At 43.5% G+C, this 14,097-nt stretch overlaps 1 protein-coding gene across 2 annotated transcripts in view; it reads right to left on the bottom strand.

Moving 5' to 3' along the window:
• Positions 1–272: 272 nt before the first annotated feature.
• Positions 273–14,097, bottom strand: part of CFAP20DC (CFAP20 domain containing) — a 254,309-nt gene continuing 240,484 nt past the window's right edge. For both annotated transcript variants that reach the window (XM_047690656.1, XM_047690666.1), the window contains exons 16-17: positions 12,157–12,251; positions 273–614 (exon numbers count right to left, since the gene is read on the bottom strand). In XM_047690656.1, coding sequence (XP_047546612.1) covers positions 502–614; positions 12,157–12,251 — 208 coding nt within the window. In that variant the 3' untranslated portion in view covers positions 273–501. The remainder of the gene's footprint in view (positions 615–12,156; positions 12,252–14,097) is intronic.

Raw genomic sequence — 14,097 nt, 5'->3', positions numbered from 1 at the left:
GCAAGCAAGGCAAATAAAAGAAGGCAGTTCAAAAGGTATTCTTTTGACCATCATACTTTATTTTTAATACAAATAGGTAATAAAAGGTACCCAAATATCTTTGAAACAAGAATACATTTTCTGTATATCAAGCCATCATTTACAGAGTAACACTGCAAAACATTTGAATAACTCTTAATTTGCTTCTGTAAGATTATAGGTAATAAAAAATGATATATAGGATGAGAACTAACCAATAAGAACCAATTCGAAGTCCTAAAATCTTGTCTCTGTATTAATTACTTCACTGCCAAAAAAAAAATAAAATAAAATCACATGCATCTACAAAGAGAAGGTAGGCATCCTTAACACCAAACGTTATTCACAAAACAACTTCATTTCTCTCAGTTACTCTGGATTCTGCGAGCCTGCCCGACACATGCAGCGTGGGGCCAACGTCATGGTCAGCACGGCTCGCCTGCCCTGCCTGGGCATGGCCAATCTAGGCCCCGGAGGAAGGCTTCACACCAGCTCGTAGTATTTTCCCGTCTGGGGATCAAAGTAGCAGTTCAGACATGGGTCGTACAGCAGAGTCAGCACTTCCTCGTCCTCCTCCACACTCGGGTCTTCTTCGCCTGCGGGGAGGGGAACCACAGACACGTTAGCCGCCTACCTGGCCCGGAACTCCTGACTGCCGGGGCAGAAGGGCAAGAATGCAGGGCCCTCCAACTCTCCTGGGAGAGGTAGAATGTCAAGGCCAAAATGGAGGGGCACGGCAGAAGTGCAGACTCTGCTCACAGCATCAGACAGGGCCGGCTTCGCTCTGAAAAACAAGAAAAGCTGAGTGCGGAGGCCGGGCAGGGAGGGAGAGAAGAAAGGGACATGGCCAAGGGACTCACGGGCAAGGATATGAGCGGGATTCAAGATGGGGGAGACAGTTCCAGACTTCACTGTGGGCCAGCGCTGTATGAATGCACCCTAAAAGTGCTACCAAGTAAACCCGAATTAAAATGATAATGTTGTTTAGGAACACAAGACACACAAAGCAAAGAACACGTACAGAAAACTATCAGGTGATGGGTAATTTCATCAGTGGTAGGAACATCTGTCACGTTTGCTAGTCACACGGACATGGCTTCATCTTTGTCTCTGTGACAACTATTTAGGCATTTTGGAGGAACTCCTGCCGCCTAAGTTATTAGCAGTTTTGGTTGGTTTCTAACACATGCCATGGAATGAAAAAAAAAAAAAAGGTTTTTGTAAGATCTTTCCTGAGCACCTTATATGTGCCCAGAGCTGTGCTAAGTACTTGTACACTCGAGGCCGCCTCCAGCAAGCGAGTGCCTCCTGAGTACTTCTGAAAAGCACATAATAGGACTCCCGAAGCTGGGAAGGTAAGACCTCCCTGAGCTGGAGAAGATCAGAGCAGGAAGGAGGGCTGATTAGAACACCCCTCTCTCTTCCTGAGCACGGGCTGCTGAGGACCAGAGAATACCCAGTCTCTGGGGCTGTGAGCTCACCAGGGTTACTTTCAGAGGGGCTCGGCTGTGGGCCTGGGGTAAGGCTGACATGTAACAGAAGATCATTCAATACGGATGTTTCTGGAAAGGGGGAATACATGATGGTGAAAAAGAAGTCTGTGGTTATAAGTGTCACTCCCCAGAGTATGGGAAGGTGGTGGGACTCCATCTTTCCCAGCCAAAGCAGACCGAGCTGGTGCATGGATCCTGTCAGGACAGTGACAAGCCTGAGTTAAGTCCCAGGGAGCGGGGCCAAGATGGTGAGGTCAGGGGCTGAGATTCTACTACAGCCATTCCTCTGACCATCCAAAGACCTAAAGCATGATTGCTCCTGCACCAGGCATTGAGTGGGGTGCTGGGGATGAGATGGTCGAAGAAGAAGGTGCTGTTCTCAAAGAGTGTGCGGTGACTTGGGCAAAACCCAAGATCAGCAAACTGACTCTTATGGGCTGCACGCAGTGCATGCAGTCCTTCAAAAGTGGGGCTGGGGGGACGCCTGGGTGGCTCAGTTGGTTAAGCAGCTGCCTTCGGCTCAGGTCATGATCCCAGCGTCCTGGGATCGAGTCCCACATCGGGCTCCTTGTTCTGTGCGGAGCCTGCTTCTCCCTCTGCCTCTGCCTGCCACTCTGTCTGCCTGTGCTCGCTCTCTCTCTCTCTGACAAATAAATAAATAAATAAATCTTAAAAAAAAAAAAAAAAGTGGGGCTGGATGGAGGACTTGGAGCCGCTGCCTCCTCACTGACTAACACCTCAACTGGTGGAGCCCTTGACGGTTTACAAAGCACTTCCCCATGCAGGAGCTCACTTGACCCTCATGGGAAACAGGAAGGAGTCATGGTGCCCATCTGACAGACGAGGGAAGCAGGGTCTGCAGAGCTCACCGGCTCACCTGAGGTCACTTGCCAAGTCAGAGGCGGAGTCAGGGATGAACCTGGGTTTCCAGACTCTCAGTTCTGTGTTCTTTCTACCATACTGGTGCCCTGCTTTCCTTAAGAAGGTGGTGGAACACGTTCAGTTGGGAGCCATTATGTTATGGGGATTTAAACATGGAAGAGTGTAACTCATTGTAAAGGTGTCAAATTGTAAAGGTGTCCTACATTTGAAAAACTCAGGTTTGGAAACAAAAGAAATTTCATTTCTCACACTTCAAAGATCACAGAGAAAGATGAGAGTCCATGTGGGAGGGCAGAGGCAAAATCCGGGCTTATTAACTCCAGAAAAGACAAAGCTTGCGGTTACAGCAGCCCTTCTGGCCTCAAGAACATCAAGGGTGGTAAATGAGAAAAAAGTTAAGACGATTCTGTGGGGTTCCAGGAGGAAGCAAGAGGATCAATGAGGGAAAGTTATGAGGAGCCAGATTTTGGCTCAGCACAAGGAAGAATTTTCTAAACTGTAGAGCAGACCAGGAAATGGGAGGTAGACCCTGGGGAGGGTGATGCAGGGACTGGGGCGACCACTTGTGTCAGATTTTATTGTGCACAGGGCAGGACCAGATCTAGTGATCCCCGCGATGCCTTTGATGAGTTTCTGCAACTCTTGGCTGCAGTGGCTTACGTCCTTGAAGTATGACAGGACTTTGCTAATGGCCACGTTAATGGTGGCAGCTGACCTGAGCACCCTGCACGGTTTCTAATTAAGAACAGGAAATCAGAGAAGGCAGGCTGCTTTTCCTTTGCTTTCTATTGTTACCTTAAGAGTGGGCCCCAGGGTCCTGCCTCCACCTTCTTCCTTTAAGTAGGAGAAGGTGGGAATGCTTTTTAAGTGGCTGTTTCTTGTGGAAGATGACCCCCTTTAGGTCACTTCTGCACATCAAAAGGAGGGTGTGCATGTGTCCTTTATCTTCACATATTCAACCCATCATCCCTTTCTTATTTAGGCTTCTTCAGAGAACAGAAACAATAAGTAACTTATGCGTGCAGGCTACATGATGATGTCTATTAAATTTGTACTACGTCTAGGTGTGGATGTGACATTCATACACAAAACAAAAGCAGCTAGTGAAGATTAATGGCGGGGGGATGGAAGTTGCAACTGCAGAGTGGCTGAGAGAGCCCTGGGCCCTAGGATCCCGCCGACGGGATGGGAGGGAGCTCAGCCGCTGCCTACCCAAATGACCTTTGGGCAATTATGGGTTACTCTGCCTCACTGGAGCCTCATTTCCTTATTTACCAAATGGAAATAATACTGCCTGTTTCATAGGGTTTTGTGGGAGACGAAACTGGACCCTGCAACAAATGATCGTTACTATTACTCTTAAGGATAATGACAACGTTGAAGTAAATCACGAACTACAGGTTATAAATTGCTTAGTCACTCAGAACAAAAACACTGATAAAGCTTAGAGTCCTAAGATAAGGCTTCATGGAGATGGACAGCATCACACGGAGACAATGGAGTCAGACAGACCTGGGTCCAAATCCCATTCTACCACTTGGTAGCTGCGGGACCCTGGGAAAATTCAGCACTCTGAGCCTTAGTCTCCTCATGCGAGGACAGTAATCCTACTTGTGACAGTACCTATGAGAACTCAGTAAGATGCTCAGTAAGACTCCACACACACACAGTGAATATTCAATAAATGTTGTTATAATTGTCATCACGAAAAACTGAAGATAGCCGAGTTAGACACAAAAGGGGTGTGTCCACTTATACCTTATTCCCCATCTCCAAACTGTGCCTGTTTGATTTTTTTACGACCAAGAGAAAAAAAAATAGTGCATTTGAATGAAATACAAAGACCCCCAACTAGCTTCATAAAGGACATTATCAAGAATTCATGTTTAAGTAAAAAGAGTACTTAAAACAAAAATCGCGTATTTTTTAAAAGTAAAATGAATTTTCCCATCAGGTGTAATGTTAAAGTCATGGATCATCGAGGTAAGTAATGATAAGTCAACCCATCTCGGAGGTCTTTGTCTGTGCTTTGTTTTTACTCCATCCACACACTGGGGGAAATTCTGACCTCTGGCAAGTAAGTGACATGCCATATTACTGTATAGCGCGCTCTGGAGCTGGTACTTTCCAAAAAGATAAAATTTTAAGCTGGCGCTATTAAGTTAGAAAACTCAATACATTTTACTACCAGTCAAGAATCTTTCTAGATGAAAATAACAGTTGTAATGGGCCATGGGTCTTTATCACCCAACTGCAAAGGGATCGATGTGGATCCAATTCATTAGTAGGGGTTTTGCTACATAATGCATACAAACTGAAGCGGTAACTGCTATGTAAATGCATTCATTCCAATATGTATCACCATAAAACTGGAACCTCATGCATTATAGCCATGGGACTAAAACAGGTTTTGTGGTTTTTAGTACTAAAGGTTTAAATGGATGAATTTTAAAACTCTACCAACAATGACACTGGTACAAAAATTGGGTGACATTATGTATAATTTTACATTGAAATAAGTGCTTTAAACTTGCATAAAAGGTTTTGTTTTCATTATAACTTAATTTTCAACGCCTCCAATTTACATCATTTTAAGCCATTGTAATCCCTACGTAATGAAATTATAATATCATTAAGCAATTACCACTATGATGTCAAGCAATGGGAAATGTTTTGAAAGGTAATTATTGTGCATGGGTATGGGGTAATTTTCAATTACATTCTTGAATGGTGCAGGGTTTGTTTTTCCCCTAACTGCTAAATTGCTCTATTTAAAGACTGGCTACAGAAACTCTAAAAGGACAAATTAACAAATAAAACCATTCTCTGCTACCAGACTAAGAGCATCTGGACAGGGGTCCAAATTACATTTTTACTCTTCTCCACATAATAAAGTCATTTCTAGTGAAATAAAATTGCCTTTCAGATAATAATCTATTTACAAACTTCCAGCTTCATCCACTTTGAAATCGGTTAACAGCAATAATAGAAGAAAAGCCAGCAGAGCCAGACCAAATGCAGCAATATTAGCTGCTCTCCCCTCTGTTAGATCAGTTCAGACAAACAATTCCTTCAGTTCACCTTTTGAAAATCCATTAATATAAATGCTTAATTATCTATATTTATCGCGTTTTAAGCATAGATAATAGAAAACCTGTATGCGCAGGCTGAGTCCTCAAGCTTGAAAACAAATAAGGTGGCACCGGTTTATCAGATTTAAAATCTCTGAATCAAGACACTGCACTTGATTTTCGATTTTCTGACGCTGCCATCCAGAATTTTTTAAAAAAAGTTAATGCGTTTTCTCTCTTATAGATCTTGAGAACTGATTGACTGTACTTTTATGTGCATACTAATACACTATTGTTTAAACAATTCAATGGTGAGGGATCACCATTCCAAACAGTCAGCCTCGGGATCAATAAAGATGACATTTTAGATAAGATTCTGCAGAGCACCAGGTGCTTGCAAACTCTCCCACCAACGCTTCTCACAGTAGGGCAAAATTAACTTGCACTAAAACCTGAGAAAGTCTACTATAAACTGCTGAATTTTGTTTTTTGGCAAATATGTGTCCTGGGATGGGAGAAGGATAAATGATCAAGGATGGGATAAAAAGGAGGAAAAGATACTTTCTTCTATTAGAACACCATATTGTTTCTTGGAAGGCAAATAACATGCCATGATTATAGTTCAGGTTTCATTTGGGAAATACGTATATCACCCTTTTTGCAAAAACCAGTGGCTATACTTTACTTGGAAAATGCCATTTAAGACAACATATTGAAGGATTTGGAAGATTAACTGGGAATTAGTGTAATTTCATTCTTTCCAGGTAGTCTCCACTTACAAACGTGCAGTGATGCAAATGTGTGCTTGTATATCAAATCATTGAGTTAAACTTACACAGTATTACATCTTAAACTTACACCATGTTACATTTTAATTTTATCTCAATAGAGCTGGGAAAAGAACCTACAAAACAATTGTGCACTTGGAAACGTGCAGCTTGTGACTCTGAATGCGTTTTGTTACACACCCAGGGAAGTCCCTAACCAGACTACTGAGCTGTGAAACCCATAATGTCTCAATGGCCTGATCTCAGGCAAGGTGGCAACACTGGAGCGAGAAGAAAATTCACCCCAATTTCAGCAAGGGAAGCTGAACTCACACCTTGGTCTAGGAACATTTCTGGGGTGCATCTGGGGAATAAGTAGGTGGGGATAGTTCTAGAATAAGAGAGAGAGCCTCAGACACCAGCAATGTGTTTACTTCCCTACTTCCGGGCTCACTTCTAGTACTCCTAGAAGGAAGGCACTCTTTAGCCTAGTGAGGGCATTGATCACCAGCCCCCCATCTCCCAACCACTTTCTTGCAGAGAAGACACCCCCGAGACTCTGATAGCTGCGTAAGAGAAAATACCTCTCTTCCTCAAGGTTAATCTGAGAGCAAAAGCAGCTACTTGACTAACAGGGGAAGGGGTGGGGACTCTGGATTCTGCAATGTCATGAATGCTAATGAACATTATAGGAGCGGAGCCTTGAGATGGGGATGCCACAGGTTGAAGGAGAGTACTAAAGGGAGTACTATTTTATCCAGAAAGCTTCAAGAAAGAGAATTTCCTAAATTTAAAAAATTGCAGTGGACACGTCAGTTGTATGGTTCTTACTGACCTCAGTGGGAATTCTGTGGCCTTGTAGCAGCATGGGGGTTAGGGGTATAGATTGCCAGGTCTGACAGGGCAGAGTCCTGCTCCACACTCTGGGTTTGTGACACAGGCAGTGACCTTAACTTCACCTGTATGGTGGGGGACATAACATAGCCTCACACCTGGCAGTATCGGGAGGAGTCATCGTGAAGTAACACAGGAAAATCCAACATTGTGGCGGGCACATGGCCAGTGCTGGCTTCTCTTATTACTTCTACATTGCCAGGATTGTTTTTTGGGGCGGGGGGAGAAGGTCTCTTTGCACCTAAATAAACCTTGACGATACAAGGAAGATCCAAAGAGTAGACCAAATCATCCTTGTGTTTTCCATGGGCAGATGATTCACGCAAGTACTCACTAAATATTTATTAAGTGTGGACTGTGTCCTAGGCGCCAAGTCAAGCACCTGGGGAAACCATGGTTTTTCAGTGAAGCAGAATGTCTGTAAGATAGCTAGTAAAACAGATTTTAGAAGACTGTTTGAGACTCATCGTATCAGGTGGGTGTCGAATAACTGTGTGGAAGGAAATAAGACTCTGGAAGGCCTCCTCTGTTGTGCCCAGAGCACATGGCCAGATTCCCCTCTCTCTGCTTAGCTTCAAGGAGCCATGAGTCCTAAATTCTTGGCCAGTAGTTCGGATATTACCTCTTTAAAATCAGCATCTCCTGCCTATTTGCGTCTCGTGGGAGATACACCCATGTTCATAAAGGAATATCCTCTATGGCCTTGCCATAAAGAAGGCACAAGGATGTTGTTTTTATGGGATTCTGGCAACTCCACAAGCACTTCTGAATGTCTTTCTTACTCAAAATCTATGTAAACTGCAGGAGCGGCTCTGCAGGCCTGACGAGAGAGGTCATTATTATTCCATTTTGGAGCTGGGAAGCATGAATAATTGAAGGGTCATATCTGTAAAGGAACAAATGTCAAAAACAAATTGACAACTATTCTTCAAGCAAAGTCTGCTTTATTTTCCAAAGGTCAGCTTGGTAGTTCTCTTGAGTAAGTTCTGAAATCATAACTTCCCATTTTCACATTTCACATGCGCTCCAGGAAAACACATTTATGCCAAGTGTTAAGGGCGCCTGTGCCCCTGGTAACTGATATTCGGCGAGCAGGCTGCGGCCTGGGAGGAGCTGCACGCAGCGCCCCGCTCTCCCTCCAGCCGCAGGGCCCGGAGCGCAAGGCTGGTCCTGCTGGCTGCCTGGCTCTCCAAGAACACGGCCTGTTTCCTTGAAGGTGGCATTTATACCCTCGAGGCTTCTGTCTGAGCAGGAGCTGTGGCTGTGACACAGACTCGTACTGAATAAGGCAGAGACTCAAAGGCCAGGTCTAAGGCATGTGTGACAAGGAGTAGAGGGAGACCTCATTTGAAATGGAGTGAGGAAGCCTGGAAAGGGAGGCGATCCCGCACGAGCTTTCTGTGGCCGCCTATGCCATGCTCCTGAGCAGGAGGAAGTTCATCTTATTACCCCAGCAGAAGGAAGGGAGATTTTCTCCCTGACAAGCAATAGCCTAGACAATGGGAAGCATCACCATCTTTAACTCCTGCTTTGGACTTTTAGATTCTAATAGACTTTCCTTCAAAGCAGCCTCTCCTAAAGTCCTCCTTTGTCTCTACAAAGTAATGTTGCTCTCCACTACGCCTTGCTGCAGTGTGCATGACCCAACTTGCCACTCCTTTGCTATTCCTAAACAAACTCATTTTCCTGGTAAAATAACTCGCTCTTTTGTTTTTAAGGTTAACCCACACACTTACTTTTATATGGCTTGGGGCAAGTTTTCTAGTACTATGCATTGGTCAGGCCCTGCTGCTGAACTACAGTTATGCCTCTCACTCTATAGAAGCATCTCGGCCTCTCCACCTGGGCTGGAGCTGTGGGGGTTCAGCACGTTACTTCCCAGCTCTGAGCGCCAGTGTTCATGTGGAAAAGGCGGGGAATAACAGTAGCTGCACCTCAAGAGGCCATTATGAGAAGTAAAGGGTACTTGCAGGTGTGGGTCACAGGAAGAAGAAATAAATATTAGCTATTGTTATTTCTATCTTAGAAGTCTAAAGATGGGAGACCCTCCCTCCCTGGGAACCAGCCTTCAAAACCACCTTCAATGGTTCTGCAGAAAGGCACTGATAAGGAGGAAGCCTGGGTCCTAATCCTAGCTGGGGCTAGGACTGCACCACTGTCTTAGCTGGTTCAGCAGAGCCCCAAGGCAGGGTTCTGAGACCCCAACTTCCCCTTTAGCTAGAGCAGTTCTGCTCTTCTCTCTTATAAATGTTAGAATTTCATAGGAAATTCATTTGAAAGAAAAGTTTCATGGCTTATAAATATACTTTAAGAGCCACTGCCTCAGGTGGCCTGTCACTGTTTTAGTTGCTAAAATGCAAGGGTCTAGGTTCAATACTCTCATTGACAAATTTTAGAAATATGCATAATAAACTAAAAATCTGGAATGGGGGAAAAGTAAGTAAGTAAGCAAGACTTACTGAAAAATAAGACTTTAATGAATTACTCATTTTTTTTTCAAAGTTGGTATAAAAATGGCCATTTGAAGAACATTTCTCTCTCTCTTTTTTCCCCTTTCAGCCTTCTAGTCTTCCTTCTAACAAAAATTTAGAGTATCTAATAACCTACAGAAATTGCATAGGGTACTTGGGATCCAGGAGTGAGCAAACAGATGAAGTCTCTGCTTTTACAAACTCAAAGGCTATGTAGGAAAGAAGACATTAAACAAGCCAACAAATCACGGATTACACATTGTGAAAAGGGCACGAAGAAAATGTGCAAGGTGAAGGGAGATTGACCTGCTTAGATAAGATTGTCTAGAAAGGCCTTTGGGAAGCTAGGTGACAAGGAAATACGCAGGCCAGGCAGCTCGGCCATCCAGGGATCCAGTCTCTCAGTCAGTCCCTTGCTCCCTCAGATCTGGTCAACACAGCAGCTTTGCCCCGAGCACCTCACTCCCATGGAGAAAATGCGGCCACTTGTGATTCCTGACAAGCATGAATAGGCGGGGGAGGCAGGTCCAGGGCTGAAACAGGAGACCAGAGGTCTGCTTCCTCCTGCTCCCTTAAAGAACTTACCTATTTAGCCCTTGAGATGTTTCCATTTGTTTTTTTTTTTTTTTCCCTATAGATCAGGAAATTTCAAGAGGAAAAAATATTTCAATTCCTGATTTCATATACATTTCTTTTCGAGTAGGTAATCTAGGTACTTGGTTCAAAATAAAAAAAAGTATAAAAACAGTGGTTGGGCTCTGGGGCTAGGTTGTTTGGAATCCCATCCCAGCTCTGCTGAGGACTGGTTGTGTGATCCTGGGCAAGGCATTCAAGAACATTGTACCTCAGTTGTCTCAGCTGTAAAGATCAATAATTATACACGCACACAAATAGTACCTTCCTCACCGTGTTGCTGTGACAGCTACTGTTAGAACTTAGCATGGTGTCCGGCATTTCTCTCTAAATTCTTGGTATCCTGCAACAGAAGCCCCAAAAGAGACCCGACTGTCCACAACCATGTCTCCCTCTTGCTTCTGGTGATACAAACTGGATACTTGAACCCATCATTTTTCTTTGACAAACATTGTATAAGAACACTATCTTGGCATATTGATATGTTGTCTAAAACAAAGCCAGTAACATGTAAAGAGTCACCAAATAGGAAACACCAATTTTTGATGATAGTTATTAGCTATAAACCACTCGAGCAGATCAGAAAAGGGGAAAGGGACAGCTGATAGAAACCGAGGCTGACGGGCAGGAGGGGCGCCAGACCTGGTTAACATTGGCCAGAACATTTCTATAATCTTCTGAACTTACTCTGTTAATTTGCCCCCGTTGGAAGTTCTGTTTACCTTCAACATAACTGAGCTCCTGCTGTCAAAACATCACTTTGTAATGGTGACTCGAAGCCATCCTTTCAGCTACTTCTCACTAATATATATCTTGGGTGCCTTTGCTCAAGGACCACACTCTCTGTTCCCGTGGTTTATTTAGGACACTTAACATAACATATTATTTGTTCTCTCACAGCAAGGTCTCCTCCTGACAGCCAAGATTCTATTTTTCTGTCATAAGTAATTATAAATGTACACCTCTAAAAAGATTACCAATTCGAGGGGCATAATCTATTTCAGACAGTAAATCACAGAGACATCTCCATCCCTTGGGCGGCCAAAATGTACAACTCAGATGTATGAGCTCTCACTCTGAATTTTCCATACCTGAAGAAAAATGGGATGCTCCACTTTCTCCCTGGGGCAGTTAGGGGAAAAAACCTGGCACCTTTGTTGGAGCAATTTATATTGGCTTCAGTTCCTGTATTATTTGTTTTAACTTCAGATATCGTGCTTCCCTCTTCAGAAGCCCAATTCAAAAGGCCGTCTCAGGGAGTCCCACTCTGAGGTTATCTGTCACTCTACCCCTTCCATCCCAATCCCCGTTTCCACCAAAGGTTCTTTTCCCTTCCTCCTCTGCGTACTCCAGACAATCACGTTCCCTGCTCACAACCAAAAACTGATGGTTCATTTCTATGACTCTCGCCCACAAAGGGAACCCCAGGCAAATTTTCATTCCTGCTTCCTTCCCATTCCTCCATTGCTAAAACTAATTGCTATAACTCTGTGCTGGCTTTACCTTTAAAGACGAATATCCCTGTGTGAATGAAAACATTTATCTAGTGATGTAGGAGTGTGGTATCTGCTTTATAATAAAACAAACTGCTAGTATTTTGTAGGTGCTAATATAAGTGCTTTATGAATCTTCACAAAAAACTTCCAGGCGGATGCTATCACTTTCAGTCTTACTTTAGAAATGTGGTAACTAAATGTCCTACAGGCCACACAGCAGGAGCTGGCAGACCTGGAATCCAGATGAAGGTCAATTTGATACCAAAGGACTTATTATCCTATAAAATGAGGCACAGGGTATCTCATTTTGGGGGTGTGAGCCTAAATGATTAGCATTTAATAAAAACAGTGGCATCTCAAAGTGACTGATTTTCTCTATTTGCAGTTAATGATTTTTATTTTTTTATGCATAACATTTTCCATAGTCCCACCTTGAGTGCTCAAGCTTCCAGAAGAATCCAGATGCTGGTCTGTTGGGTGTTGACTGGGAGGAACGATCGGTGGGCTCAACATATTTAACCAGTCCCTAAAAAGAAAAGAAGAAAGTAAATAAACAACAGGTCTGCAATTTCATATATAAACTTTATCTTTCCATTGGGTTTTTTATTTCCTGGGACTTCCACAGAGAAACATATTTTTCCCTCCTTCATATTTCAGAAGGACAGAATGTCCAGAAGTTAATATTCAGTTCTATAAATGAGTTAATATATTGTCAATCACTGAACTCACTAGTTGTTCCACAAATATATCAACTAGATTAAAGATGACTATTCCTCTCAAAAGTTTATTACTGTGGCTATTAAACTGTACCCAGTTCCTCTCCTATAAGAAAATTATTTTGGGGGCGCCTGGGTGGCTCAGTGGGTGAAAGCCTCTGCCTTCCACTCAGGTCATGATCCCAGGGTCCTGGGATCGAGCCCCGCATTGGGCTCTCTGCTCAGCAAGGAGCCTGCTTCCTCCTCTGTCTCTGCCTGCTTCTCTGCCTACTTGTGATCTCTGTCTGTCAAATAAATAAATAAAATCTTTAAAAAAATTATTTTGATAATTCAGAAGAAATGCAGTAGAGACAAAGCTTCTTAATGATCTTTGGGTAAGGAAACCTGGCAAAGTCATATGTTACCTCCATGACAACATTCCAAATGTGATCTGAAACAGAAGGTGGTCTTGGAGCCATTAGGGACTAGACACAATGGCGGGGTCAGCAGGCACTCACTCAGTCTTTAGAGCATCGGAGGGCAAAAGAAGGTAGAGTGAGGGGAGCTGGTCCCTCAAGTGACCCATTCCTTCAGTTCTCCCATTAAGAATGGGGGCAAAACCACTCTGGAAAGCCACTCCTACATTCCCGCTCCTCTGCCTCCAACTGCTCACCTTATTTCCCAAGTTCTTTACTCCCCTTCCTCCTCCATTCTTTTCTGGTCTTCTCGGTCCCTCTAGGATGTCCCTGAATGAGTGTGATGCAAGAGGGTGACATCCAGGGGGCTCGAGTCACTGTGCACTCTACTTGAAGACTTTCTCATCTCTAAACTTGTTAGTAAGCTTCCGGGGATGGGGGCAGTAAGGGAAAGTGATCCAACATGAATTCGTGCTTGCATTGATACTAGCATCTCTTTCGTTTATCTTATTCTTCTCAGCAGGAGCGTGGGCATGTCCTCATGACTAAACAAGTTCTTTCTAAATTTCTATATTTCTGTCTTTATTTACAATGGGAGACAGTCCCAGCAGGAAGTAAGAGCACTGGCTCTCCAGGTCAATCCCGGTTCCATGTTTCCCCATGCAAAAACTTGGCCATACCACTTACATAGTAAGTCTCTTTTAGAAAGAGGAGATAACGACAGTACCTCAGAGTTCTGCTTTAGGACTAAATGGAAAAAAAAAAAAAAAGCAGGATGAAAACCACTTGGCATGGATCTGGATACAGGGTCACATTCAATACATTTCAGCTATGACCACCATCATCTTCATTATTGGTAAAAATCATATGGTAAAAAAATCATGGTAAAAATACAATGATAAACCGAGGTAGCAGGGATTGGGTTTTGTTGGAATTAAACCAGTCAAGGAAGGTAGAATGGTTACAAGTATCTATAGCAGAGGTTTTCCATGGAAGTCATTCACTCTTCCTGCAAAAAAAAATTTATCTCAACATAAAAATTACCCAATTCCCATTTGCCATACTTTAAGATAGTTACAGTCTCTCCTCCTCACCTTAGCTATCCCTGATCATGGCTAGTGAAATAAGCAAGAACGTGCTGAATAACTGAGTTTCACAATAACACATTAAGGACATCAGAAAGGAATTGCCGCAGACTTCCGAGCTAATGGGGCATCTTTCTGATAAGCACCTTTCATTTAGCCCATTTCATTACTGTAGA

Source organism: Lutra lutra, chromosome 1, assembly GCF_902655055.1.
Source record: "Lutra lutra chromosome 1, mLutLut1.2, whole genome shotgun sequence".
NCBI classification, from domain to species: Eukaryota; Metazoa; Chordata; class Mammalia; order Carnivora; family Mustelidae; genus Lutra; species Lutra lutra.
This window is presented reverse-complemented; position numbering and strand designations above follow the sequence as displayed.